The 13705-nt window shown below is 44.6% G+C and overlaps 1 protein-coding gene across 1 annotated transcript in view; it reads right to left on the bottom strand.

Annotated features, from left to right (window-relative positions):
• RYR3 (ryanodine receptor 3) overlaps window positions 1-13705 on the bottom strand; it is a 1291138-nt gene that overhangs the window by 564696 nt on the left and 712737 nt on the right. The window contains 2 exon segments of the mRNA XM_029600192.1: window positions 9593-9671; window positions 11924-12087. Of these exon segments, the coding sequence (XP_029456052.1) occupies window positions 9593-9671; window positions 11924-12087 (243 nt within the window).

Raw genomic sequence — 13705 nt, 5'->3', positions numbered from 1 at the left:
GTGAACACAGTGAGTCCTATTACAGACAGGAACCAGTACTCGCTCCACGAGGGCCATTGTTCCTAATCTCAGGCTCCCTTCAGTCTAAGACGTTATCGCAGGTACGGAGATTGTGAGTTACCATTGTAGATTGCAGATAGGAACCGGTACTCGCTCCACGAGGGCCATTGTTCCTAATCTCAGGCTCCCTTCAGTACGGAGATTGTGAGTTACCATTGTAGATTGCAGATAGGAATCCGTACTTGCTCCACGAGGGCCTATGTTCCTAATTCCTTTCTCATACTCTCTTCTTCCTCAGAAGATATTGCATACCTATATATTATGGATTACTATTACAGATTAACAGATAGGAACCGGTACTCACTCCACGAGGGCCTACGTTCCTAAATCTCTCCTAGCCTCTCTTCTATTCCAGAAGCCATCCCATACACAATTATTGTGAGTTCTATTTCAGACTGCTTGCAGGAACCAGTACTCGCCTGCAGCTCCTGCTCCTGAATACTGAAGACTCTCTGTTGCATAAAGAGGACATTACAGAGATCTACAATTGTGAGTGTAACATCTACCACTGGTTATGCCCAGTATACCCTGTCTACTCACTACCTATAGTCTCTCCTTACAGCTCTGCAACTCAGAGATCGTAGATCCAGTATCAGAGGGACTTCAGCCCTGCCGGGCATATCAACTCACTACTGCCACCTCTAGTGGCTCTACTTCCAGTCTAATAAAGAACTATTTGTGATTGTCTCAATACTCCAGTCTAGCCCGTGGTCCCTCTCAGGATCTCCACTTTAGGGCGCTGTCATCTGCCCTCGGCCCAGGGATTCACTATTTCTACTAAGTGTTACTTCTTACACTAATAGAGTGGTATTATTCATCTACCACTCTGTGGGAGCTAACCCATATCAGATAGCTATCTCCCCATGGGAATCATACAGGTTGCTGGTTCATCTTTCTACAGGAACAAAGCATAACAGTTGCTACTTCTCCCCTTTGGAAGAGAAGAGCACTAACAGATTGCTACTTCTTAGCAAGATCCGTAACAGAGTACTAACTCCGCTTCCCCTGGCGGGGTGATCGCTAACAGATTGTTAACTCCTCCTTCAAAGGGAGTATCCAGCAGCCAGATTCATAACAGATTGCTAACTCCTCCCTTCTGGGGGAGCAGATCTATAACAGATTGCTAACTCCTCCCCTCTGGGGACCAGGTCTATAACATGCAGCTGCTCTGCCTAGGTGCCATGCCCCAGATTTACCACCGAGGAAGTCTTGCTGCTACTGTGACTAGCTGCCATGCCCCAAATGTACCACTGTGGGGGTCTTGCTTCTGCTTTGCCTAGCTACCATGACTCAGATATACCAAGTTGGTGTTTTGCTGCTGTGCCCTAGATGCATCACTCTGAAGGGCTTCGCTGCTGCTCTGCCTAACTGCCATGTCCTAGATGTACCACTGTAGGGTTCTTATTGTCACTATGCCTGTCAATTTCTCCCTCACCTATCCCAGTGTCATTACCTCAGCCAAAGGTCCTCTCTCTCTTTCTTTTTCTGCCCTTTTCCATCTTCTTCTTCATATCCAATCCTCTCTCTCTGCCCCCCTCCATCCTTGCCCCAGCCTAAGTTTGGTCTTCTCTTCCCACATCCCCCCATGATTCCTGTAATGCTCTATCCTATGCTCCCATCCCTGGCAGGCAGGAGCAGTGGTACCTAGTACAGTGTAAATGTCTTTGGCCCACTCGGCCAAGTATTCATAGCCCTCTTCCCCTCTACCCAAGACTCACCACCTTTCATTCTGCTCCCAAGCATTCACCCTTTCCTTTCCTTTCATCATTTACCCGCTTCCCTCCAATACAAATCATTTTTGCACGACCGGTATTCTGGGTGATTCCCTCCTCCCTTCTGCTGTTGTAGCAGACATAATAATAATATGAGAAATATTTTTCCTATTGACTAAAATGTGCTGGAAATGTTCTTTATGTCTATCTGAAGTGCTTTTTCTTTGGATGCACTTGTAAGCTATGCTGGATTCTTCCAATGTGCACCCTTCAGGGGAGTTAGCCTGTTGTGATTGGTTATTTCCACAACCAACCAAAAGTCCTGACTCCTTTTTGTACAGTTATGTTTGATAATGTCAAAGTTGTAATGATGGAAGCACCCTGTTATTTCAATATTTTAATTCCATTTTGAGTATGACTAATTTGCTTCCCTTCTCTTTCTCTCTCCCCCATCCTCAAGCTGCCTGTGTCAGAGGTCATTAAATAAGCTTGTTCTGACTTATGAGCAGGTAACACATGCTGATTATCTTCTTTGTGTTCCTAGCTTAAGGAACACTAGAAATGGGAATTTTTCTCTAACCTGCCTAAGTCTGGCTTGTATTTTCTTCTGGCTAGATGGGAAAGTAATTCTGGGAACTCAGGAAGCAGCTTTATTTTAGCCACATGGCTGCATTTCTGTGGCTTGATTAGCAGGAAAATGTATTATTGTTTGTTCCATTTGCTTTACTTTATATGTTAAAAAAAATTCCACTAGAGAATAACTTGATGTGTAATCCTGCAAAACTAAGATGATGTCAATTAGAAAGTTTGCTCTGACTTTTGAGCATATTACAGCTAATAAATTTCCACTGACTGAAATGAACTGGGCTGGTGTTGATGTGCATGAGACATGCTTCTGGCTTGTTGCTTAAAGCCATCCGTTACACTGTCAGCCGAGTGGCAAGTCCTTGCAGCACAGGCATCTAGGGCTTAGGGCAGTGCCCACTCCAAGCAAAACCAGAACATCAGAGAAAGAGCCCTGTACTTCAGGTAGAAGATGGGAGAGAAGCTGAAGCAGGGAGCAGAGGCTCTTCTCTGCCATGTACAGCTGCTGTGTGGGTTCCCTTTTCTTGTCCCTCCTCCATCTGGGGGTGGGGGAGAAGGATCATTCTGGGACTGCCAGCACTGGTACATAGGAATGACTTTCCCAAGGCACTCTAGAGTGCTGCAGCACACTGGCTGAGAAGCACTGCACTATGGGGTGAAGAGACCAATCCCCATTCAGAACTGAGTTCCAACTATTTTATCTTAGCCAAGCTGAATTCTCTGGAGAACTTTTTTTGCTGAGTACTGTTGACTGGATAAAATGTAATCATGCTCCAGAAACATCTTCAGCATTACTTTTTTTTTACCTGGCTCAATTTGTTGTAGGTAATAAGTTTCCCAGACAAAATTTAGGTGGAAAGCAGCATAAATAATCAAATGGTGGATTTTGTCTGGCTACTAACTCCAAAGGGTTATTCAATGGTGAGGGTCCTAGACTTCAGGAAACCTAACTTTCTTAAAACGGGGGAGTACATCTATGAGTAGTTAGCTGGATGGGAAAATCTAGTGAAAGTAGAAGGGCAATGGGCAAAACTAAAAAGAGATATCATAAGGGCAACTAATCCTTTTTTTTAGAAAAGTAAATAAAGGAAAGAGGAAGACGAAGAGGCCACTATAGTTTTCTAAAGAAGTAGCTGAAAAGATAAGGGAAAAAAGGTTAACATGCATAGACTACAAAAGCTCACAGAAATAGGAAGAGAGGTGACAATATCTGGGAAAATAGTCAGAAATGCAAAAAAGGCAACCTATTTCGTGCTGAAATGTAAACCGTTGTGATGGTATATTACTAAACGACGGTATAGAAAAATTTTCAAATAAAAACAAATAAATAAATAAAATGGGTGCGGGGACAAGACTTTTTTCTCCACATGTTAGTGATAGATGGAAGTACAAAAGAGGCATTGTGAGACTCAGAGGTAAAGGAGTGGAAAATGTAGAGGTTGATGAGTAAAAAAGCAAAATTGTTTAACAAATATTTCTGATTGGTTTTCACTGTGGAAGGGCCTGGAGCAGGACCATATAAAACAAACTCAAATAAGATTGGAAGTCAGGTAAACCTTAATTGATTTTCAGGCAGTGTGTTCATGAGCTAATTAAACTTAAAGTAAGGTGATGGGGCCAAATGGGATACATCCAAGGGTGCTAAGAGAACTTAGAGAAGTTCTGGCAACTCCGCTAGCTGACCTATTGAATGCTTCTTTAGAGTTGAAAGTAGTTCCAGAGGACTGGAGATTGGCATATGTGGTTCCTGTTCATAAAACTGGAACTAAGGAGGAGGCTGGGGATTATAGACTGGTTAGTCTCACCTCTGTAGTGACAAATTAATGGAATCTATGCTATAACAGAGGATAGTGCAGCTTTTAGAATCCAATGGATTGCAAAGATCTGGTGCAGCATTTACCAGAGGTAAATCTTGTCAGACAAATCTTTGATTTGGGTGACCAGAGAGCTGGATCAAGAGAGCACTAGAGGTAGTATACTTGCACTTCAGTAAGGTGACACAGTTCTGCATAGGAGACATAAATAAAGTGAATGCCCTTGGTATGGGACTTGACTAACTGGGTTACAAACTGGCTGAGTGGTAGATGACAAAGAATAGTGGTAAATGGAGTTTTCTCTGAGGAGGGGGTAGTTACTAGGGATGTGCAGAGCAAAATTTTATGTTCATATTTTTTATGTCCGAAAGGGGGTCCCACTTGCGGCCAATATGGACATAAAAAAAATCCAATGAGTTGGGTATATGTACATATGTGCAAAAAAAAAAATTAAACCCCCTCACCCTCCTTAATCCCCCCCCCAAACTTACCACAACTCCCTGGTGATCGAGCGAGGAGTGAGGACGTCATTTCTGCAATCCTTGGCGAGAAGCATGTGATGTCGGTGGCACGTCGAGTGACGCGGCGTCACGTGATTCCCGGCTCGTTCGCGCCGGACGGCTCGTTCGGCCCAAAAGAACTTTTGGCCAGCTTGGGGGGGCCTCCTGACCCCCCCAAGCTGGCCAAAAGTTCTTTTTGGGCCGAACGAGCCGTCCGGCGCGAACGAGCCGGGAATCATGTGGCGCCGCGTCACTCAGACGCGACGTCACGTGATTCCCGGCTCGTTCGCGCCGGACGGCTCGTTCGGCCCAAAAAGAACTTTTGGCCAGCTTGGGGGGGCCTCCTGACCCCCTCAAGCTGGCCAAAAGTTCTTTTTGGGGCCGAACGAGCCGTCCGGCGCGAACTTGCCGGGAATCACGTGACGTCGGCGTCACGTGATTCCCGGCTTGTTCGCGCCGAACGTCCGGCGCGAACTTGCCGGGAATCACGTGACGTCGCGTCTGAGTGACGCGGCGCCACGTGATTCCCGGCTCGTTCGCGCCGGACGGCTCGTTCGGCCCAAAAAGAACTTTTGGCCAGCTTGGGGGGGTCAGGAGGCCCCCCCAAGCTGGCCAAAAGTTCTTTTTGGGCCGAACGAGCCGTCCGGCGCGAACGAGCCGGGAATCACGTGACGCCGGCGTCACTCGACGTGCCGCCGACGTCACATGCTTCTCGCCAAGGATTGCAGAAATGGCGTCCTCACTCCTCGCTCCATCACCAGGGAGTTGTGGTAAGTCGGGGGGGGGGGGGATTAAGGAGGGTGAGGGGGTTTATATTTTTATTTTGGCTCAACAATCGCGATTTCCCACATATCGAACATATCTATGTTCGATATGTGGGAAATCCGATCGTTTATGTCGAATCAATTTTTTAAGTAAAAAAAAAAATATGAGTTGCGTTTTACTAATGCGGTCAATCCGAATGCACACCCCTAGTAGTTACTAGCAGTGTGCCTCAGGAATCAGTCCTTGGACCAGTTCTTTTCAACATTTTTGTGTGACATAATAAAGGGCTGCTGGGAAAGGTTTGTCTTTTTGCCGATGATACCAAAATCTGTAACAGGGTGGACAGCCAGGAAGATACAGAAAACTTGAGAAGGGATCTAGCAAAGCTTGAGGAATGGTCTAGAGTATGGCAGCTAAGATTTAATGCTAAAAAATGTAGAATAATGCATTTATGATGCAAAACCCTAAGAGAAGTATAGTATTGGAGGTGAAACTCTTCTAAGCACAAAGGAAATACGGGATTTGGGGGTGAATATATCTGATGATTTTAAGATGGACAAACAAATGGTTAAAGCAACACAAAAGCCAGAGAGATGCTTAGCTGTATAGGGAGAAAATTGTCAGCAGAAAAAGAAAGTGTTACAATCCTGCTCACGGACCCCATCCCGCAAGCAGGCCTCCAATTACCCTCAGCGCTGCCTTGGGATCGCTAGGCCGCTTCCCGTGGCCCAGTCGCCATCGACACCGTTTCTTCGTGGCAGGAGGGGCCACTGCTGTCTGTCTCTCACCGCGTCTTGGGAGCCGCTGCTGTCAATTCCGTCTTCGCGGCCCTGCTCGTGCCGACATTCCTTCTAAGCAGCAGGAGCTGCCACCATCACTGTCTTGATTTTCTCAGCCTAGCACCACCACCGGGACCTTGTGCCGTCATTGGGAAGCCTCGACCTTAGCGGCAGGAAGCCACTGCACCAATTCTATCTACATCATGCGGCAGGAAGCTGCCGGTAACTCCCTCCATGCAGTCTGGAGTGCCGCCTACGGGACGCCTCGCTCCACGGCCGATGCCATCTTGTGGCCTGGAGGCCGCTCCCAATGCCTGCCTGCTTCCACCTGCATCTGTGCAGCAGGGACGCTGCTGTCCATGGTCCTGCGTTCTCTTCCTGGGCCTTCCTAGGCGCCAGCACGTGCCTCTTCTTTCTTTTTAAAGGGCCAGTGGCGGGAAAAGCCTGCGGCCCCACCAGAAGCCAGTCCTTCTTTACTTCCTGCTTCAGCTCTATAAAAGGGATCACTTCCAGTTCTTCGAGGCCTTCGGATCGGATCCCAATGTCATCCATGTTCTTCTGTGCCGGTCCAGGTCCTCCTTGGTCTTCACCTGTCTTGACGGTTCTTTGTTCCGTGTTCCTGGTCTCCTCGACCTGATGTTCCTGGTCTCGTCCTTCATCGGAGCTCCATGTCCTGATGTTTTGTGGTTACATTCCTGAGTCCTGATGTTCCAGATGCTCCTGATGTCTTGGACCTGATGCCTTCGTCTTCATCTCTCCTGCATCCACCTTTCTTGGCGTGCCACCATCATTGTCCGTGACCAGCTGATGGGGAGCTGTGTAGGGCACTTCAAGGTGCAAGGCCTTCTTCTCTGCAGCGCAAGTCTCTAGAAGACCCTTGTTTTTAATGTTCCAAGTTCCGAATCTTGAATCCTGAGTCTTGAATCCTGAGTCTTGAATCCTGTCCTGTCTTCGGAGTTCCTTGCCTGCTTCTGTCCATGCCCAAGACTCTGCCAGAACCTGCTTCGCTCCAGCATGGTCCGTGACCAGCCACAGGCAGCTGTGTAGGGCGCGCCCTGGTGCAGGTCATGTTCCAGTCTCAAGTTCCACTACTTCGCCTGGAGTCTGCTTTGCGCTCAGCGTGATCTGCGACCAGCCATGGGCAGCTGTGTAGGGCATGCTGTGATGCAGTTCTCACCCAGTACTTTCGCCTGAGTCCTGAATCCTTGTCCGAGTCTTCTGAGGAACATGAATCCTTGTCTGACTCCTTCCAAGTTCCAAGTCCTCATCTGAGTCCTTTCAAGTCCTCGTCTGGGTCCTTCCAAGTTCCAAGTCCTCGTCTTGTTTCTGCCCTCAGCCTCCGTCTGGCCTCACGTACTCGTTGTTCCCAAGCGGTGGGTCTGAAAGGGCTTTCGAGTGGCCGGAGGGCTACTCCTGAGACCAGCATTGTATTGCTGGGTCTCCTTGGTGTGTGTAGTTCCAGCAGAAGGCTGATCCTGCTTGGTGCCTATTCCGAGTTCCTTGCTTTAGTTCCAGTCCTGCTTTGTTCCTGTTCCGCTCGTGCTTGCATGCGCTCACCTCCCACGGTGTAGCTCGGGGTTCCTCTCTGAGTTGTGCCATGGTTCAGGGGTTCATGCTCTCCCATGAGCTAGCGGCTGCACCTGCATCAGGACCTGTAGGTTGTGGTCACAACAGAAAGGTGATATTGCCCCTGTATAGGTTACTGGTGAGATCTTATTTGGAATACTGGGTAAAATTCTGGAGGTTACACCTTCAATAGGATATAAACAGGATGGATTCAGTCCAGGGAGTGGCTATTAAAAAGGTTTGTGGTCATCATTCTAAAGCATATCAGGATAGTCTTAAACATCTATATATGTACACCCTAGAGGAAAGGCGAGATATGGAACATATGATAGAGACATTTAAATATCTGAAAGGTTTCCATGCATAGGAGGTGAGCCTCTTTTAATGGAAAGGAGGCTCTAGATCAAAGGTTCATGGGATGAGGTTGAATGGGGATAGACTCAGTAGTAATCTTAGGAAATATTTCTTTACAGTGAGGATAGTGGATGCATGGGACAGTGGAGGTAGTAGAGGCATAAATAGTATTTGAATTCAAAAAAAGCATTGGATAAGTATAGGGGATCTCTAGGGAAGTGATGGGAATTGCAATGTTGGATTGATTGGACAGATGGGCAGACTGGAAGGCCATATGGTCTTTTTCTGCCATCATGTTTCTATGTTAGCCAGACATACCCTATGTGCTTACAAAGAATTTTAAAAAACCAACACTTACGATGCACTTATGTTGCTAATACACATACTTTAAGCCATCATAAGAACATAAGAACATAAGAAATTGCCATGCTGGGTCAGACCAAGGGTCCATCAAGCCCAGCATCCTGTTTCCAACAGAGGCCAAACCAGGGCACAAGAACCTGGCAATTACCCAAACACTAAGAAGATCCCAAGCTACTGATGCAATTAATAGCAGTGGCTATTACCTAAGTAAACTTGATTAATAGCCATTAATGGACTTCTCCTCCAAGAACTTATCCAACCTTTTTTGAACCCAGCTACACTAACTGTACTAATCACATCCTCTGGCAACACATTCCAGAGCTTTATTGTGCCTTGAGTGAAAAAGAATTTTCTCCGATTTAGTCTTAAATGTGTAACTTGCTAACTTCATGGAATGCCCCCTAGTTCTATTATTCGAAAGTGTGTAAGGCTACAATCATATTATTAGCCAGATTAACCCATTGCTGAAATACAATGTACATGTGCACTTTGCGTTTGATAAATTGTCTTGTTTTGTGCGGGCTTAAAGTGTGCACATACTTTTGATGTTAGATGCTCTATTGAAAATTTTCCTATTATTGTCATATGATGGATATGAGAGCATGTTTTGCTATTTTACCTTTCAAGCACTAGAATGTTGATTAAGATACTAGTCCACTTACATAGGACTATATTTTAAAGGGTTGGCAATTAGAATTAAAGGCAGTTTGCTATATGAAGACCATATTATAATGGAATGTTTCTTCTCCATGTTATTGCTATACAATGGACTCTATTTTTACTACATTTCTTCGAAAGTCCGGGTTTCATTATCCATCTTGTCAGGAATGAAGACCTCAGACAGCTTGAGAACTATGAAAGACAGCACCACAAATATGTGATTTCCAATCACATAAATATTAACATCCAAATACAGGTAGGCAAAATTTTAAAAAGAAAATATCCTTCAGATATGAGGAGGATAAAGAGACAAGTTAGATATTCATGCATATTCCTGCAAAAAACATTTAGGATAAAAATAAGTTGGTGTGATGCCATTCAAAGAAAGGAGGCATATTCCCAGCACTAAGCCTCAGTGTTAGAAATATCTTTACCTTGTCAAAGGCCCATTTGTCATGAGAATGTTCAGCTTTCCTGCCAACAATATGCTCCATCTTCTCTGGGAGGCTAATGCTATAGGAAACAAAGACAGGGTATCATTAGAACTGCTAAGCAATCAGAATATGGGGTCTATATATTCAAAGGTTTTTGTCTAAGTTGAGACTTAACCACAAACTCTGAAGGTTTTAATATCTTGTTGATTTAACTGCCTTTGATTAATCCTGCTGTTAGCCAGCTAAAACTTAGCTAGGTAAGTCAGGGGCAGGTCAAGAGTGTTCCAGGGTGAAGCAAAATTATCCTGCTAACCTCAGCTTACTCTGACAGCAATATTATTAACATACACTTCTTGCATTGATATCAGAGCAACACTGGTCATGGCTGGGAGTGCAGTAAGAGTATACTGTTATTTGTCTTGGGGGGGAAGGGGATCCACGCTGCTGGAGTAGATGGGGTAGAGGTTGAGGGTGGGGGGTCAGAAAGGGGCTCAGTGTCCTTGATTTGAATACAATGGGGGTGGCCTTGGGTCATATGGCCCACTTTTTAAAATACATTTTAGGGGTTAAGAGGGAGTTGGGGGAGGATCAGATGCTATGCCCCTGCATATTTTAAAGCAATTTTGGAAGGGGTGGGGATAAGGGCTGGTAGATAGAATATGCAGGCTTGAAAGAATTTGGTTTTGTTTTTTTAAGCTACCAGGCTATATTCTAAATATAGCGAATTATGATTAAACTTATTTGGGTATACTTATCTGGATACTTTTAAAACTGTTCATCTATATTCAGAATATATCTGGTTAAGTTTAAAGTTATCTGAGTAGCATTACCCAGATAACGTTAGGATACCCCAAAGGGTTGGCAGGAGCAAAGCAAGACCCAGAGAGCGAGTACCATAGGCTTCCATAGTTAGAGGCAGTCTGACCCCGAAAAGTGCAAAGGAGCGAGCTAAGGTCCCCGAGGAGCAGGTACCTTAAATATCCTGCAGTCGCCCCTCTATCTCGGAGGTGGTAAGGAAGCGAGGCAAGGCCCTTGAGGAGCGAGTGCTCGAAGTCGTCCAGAGTAGAGAACCAGAGCGGTGACTGGTAGCGAGTCGGAGAAGCATGGAAGAATCCTTGCTAACTCGTATTGGAGTTGGTGGTTCAGGTTTAAATACTGGAGGCTCATGACGTCATGCGGTGGGGATACCCCCGAGGTTCCTGCCATGACGCACGTAAAGGATGGAGCCACGCGCGCGCTCCTAGGTGAATCTTCAGCAAAGATGGTGAACACAATCGCCCATGCCGGGCTGAAGACGCCGAAGGGGTCAGCAAAGAGAAGCAGCAGCAGCCACTCTCCCGACATGGGTTGAAGCAGGCAAGAAAAGGGTGAGCAATAGAGGGCGCAGCCGTCTGCGACCAACAGGTGCAACAAAACTGAATTCTTACTCCGCATAGTTGCTCCATAACATGAATGCAGCTGTTTTTCCTATTCCCTTGAAGGACTTTTAGACAATTAGTAAATCTTATCCTTTTTTTCTGCCATAAAATATCATGAAGACATCTGTGAGACTTTTGGGGATTAATCTATCATCCACCATAAAGGTTTTGCAGGTTTCTGCCTATGGTATCGAGGCAGCGTTCTGTTACAGGAATGACTCTGGACTTGTGCAGAACTTTGGAGGATGAGAACACTGGCTTTATTCACTGGCTTAATTACCTTACAGTTTGGCAATTGTGTAATTCTTAAGTGCAAAATTGAGCTTAGATTTCGCTTATAAGTTCTGATTATCTTTTACATGACAATGCCCAGTAAAACTAAAACTGTAACAAACAAAAAACCAAAGAAAGAAAAGAAATAATTGTACCATATTACACTTGTTTTCCTATGCTGCTAATAAATTAGACTACCTCATAAAAGTGTCTGTATCTGCTCCCTAAAACTAAGGAATTTGTATCATAAGTTATCAGAGTAAATGCTGTTAATCAAATGTAAGATATTTATTCAGATATTCCTACACCACCATTCACCATATTTACATATTTATGTTCTGTTGGGAGAGGAATAGTTTTATATAGATTTCAGTATTTTTCTAATCATCTATTCTTTTTTGTTAAAATTACATTCATTCCAGAAATCTGATATGAGCCCATTTATTTCTTGCCTAAGATTCTGCACTAATCATCTGATAGTAATACAGAGTTTCAATGAGAATAACATGGAAGTGCATCACTGCAACATTATGGTGACACTGTGGGAGCAATGGTAATGACACAGAGACCCCAGGAAGGGCAACCAGCCTTTGAGGAAGAATTAACATCTGATGAAATTTATTTGGAATCTCTGACTTACTTGATGGTGTTGATAGGTTTTGGGTCAAAGTTTCCTTCAGAATCCACTGAAGTTTGTTTCTCAAAAGCGGTTTTGATTCTGATGTCCAGGTGATCTGGTGGCAAGGCACCAGAAATGGCACTTAGACAGGGCAGGGCCATTTTAAAGAGGTCTGCACTGTACTTCTGCAGGAGAGATAGGAACTGGTTAAAAAGTCTAACAGAAAAACCTTTAAGATGTTAGTGAGAGCAGAATTCTACTACTAAAGCCAGCTGATAAAGCACAGGTTAAAGTGAGAATGAAACATGGAGAGAAACTACTATTTATTTATTTATTTATTTATTTATTTATTTATTTATATTTTTTTTATACCGACATTCTTGTAGAGATACAAATCATACCGGTTTACATTTAACTTCAATTTCGCCTTATAGCGATACAGTAAACAAGTTAGCGAATTCAACAATTTTAACAGGAAAAAGAAATGTAACATTCTGATCTGAACATTGCCTTTTAAGATCAATGGAAATTATTTATACATATCAGATAAGCTCATCCAAGAATCAGAGGTATTGAAATACTCATCTTAAAGGGATGATAGTAAGGTTAAATAAATAAAGAAACTGATGAGGAAAGTGGAGGGGGCAAGAGGCAGAGGGAGGGGTGGGTGAGGGGGATAGGCTGTTAGCATGAGTGAGCTGGGGAGAGCAGAGATGTATCAGTGAGTGCCTCAAGGTCTTCCTTTATATTTTTCATTGTAAACTAAATGTTTATTATTCTTTATCCAAATTCACCTCTTTCCTTTTTTGTTTATCAACAACTTAAATTGCAAAGTAATGCTACCAGCTCAAAATTACAAGAAAAGAGTTGATCCTTCTGAGTTCTGGAAGGAAGTCTTACCTGCAGACAAATCAGTTTTGTTTCCTTGCTGAAGTTTTCTGACCTGTAACTTGAGTAATACTTTGTGTGAAACTGCATATTCCAACCCATACCTAACTCAAGAGAAGAATGTTATCGGATCAAGTTAGCACGAGGGGATAGGAAGATCAGCAAAAGAAGGCATTATTACACAGAAAGTATTATTATATTCTTCGAGGACAAGTAGGATGGTAGTCCTCACACATGGGTGAAATCATTGGATGCAGCCTGGCATGGAAATCTTCTAGAACATTCAGCCTCATTAAGCATACCCAGCATGTATTATTCCATGTTTCCACATGGGGTCCCCTTCATTCTCTTTTCTTCCACGGAGCCTGTCATTTCACAGTCAGGCAAGAGCCTCAATTTTTCTGACTTTTGGCCTGCTTTGTTTTAGCGAGAATTTTCTTTACTGCCTCACACAATAAAGTCCCCACGGTTCTCCCTTTAGCATCCTAGATAGGATTTTCGGCAAACTTATTTTCGCTTCGATACCCCCAGGGCAGCGGTGTGTTCATTGCCCACCACCATCGATTTTGTCCTTACATCCCTTTTATTTCGTGATGACATGTCCACCTCAGGATTTAAGCGATATCCCCAGTGCATGAGGACCATGTCTATCATAGACCCCCATAATAGATGTGTCCTCTGCCTTGGGGTATTGCATGATGTCTGGGGTTGCAGCAGGTGTTCACAGATGACCCTGAAGGGATGTGAGATCCAGCTCGATAAGATGGAGTGCCTCTTTGGGCTAGAGAAAACTGAGCCATCGGCATCTGCATGGGAGGCATTGGCATTGAAGATCTCGGAGCTGCACCAATGGACACCAAGCCATCAACATCAGCGGGACCATCTGTTCTGTTGATGCTGTTGGCTGGAAGGGAT

The sequence above is a fragment of the Rhinatrema bivittatum genome, chromosome 4 (genome assembly GCF_901001135.1).
Source record: "Rhinatrema bivittatum chromosome 4, aRhiBiv1.1, whole genome shotgun sequence".
Classification (NCBI taxonomy): Eukaryota; Metazoa; Chordata; class Amphibia; order Gymnophiona; family Rhinatrematidae; genus Rhinatrema; species Rhinatrema bivittatum.
The sequence above is the reverse complement of the archived record's forward strand: the minus strand, read 5'-3'. Positions and strand labels throughout refer to the sequence as shown.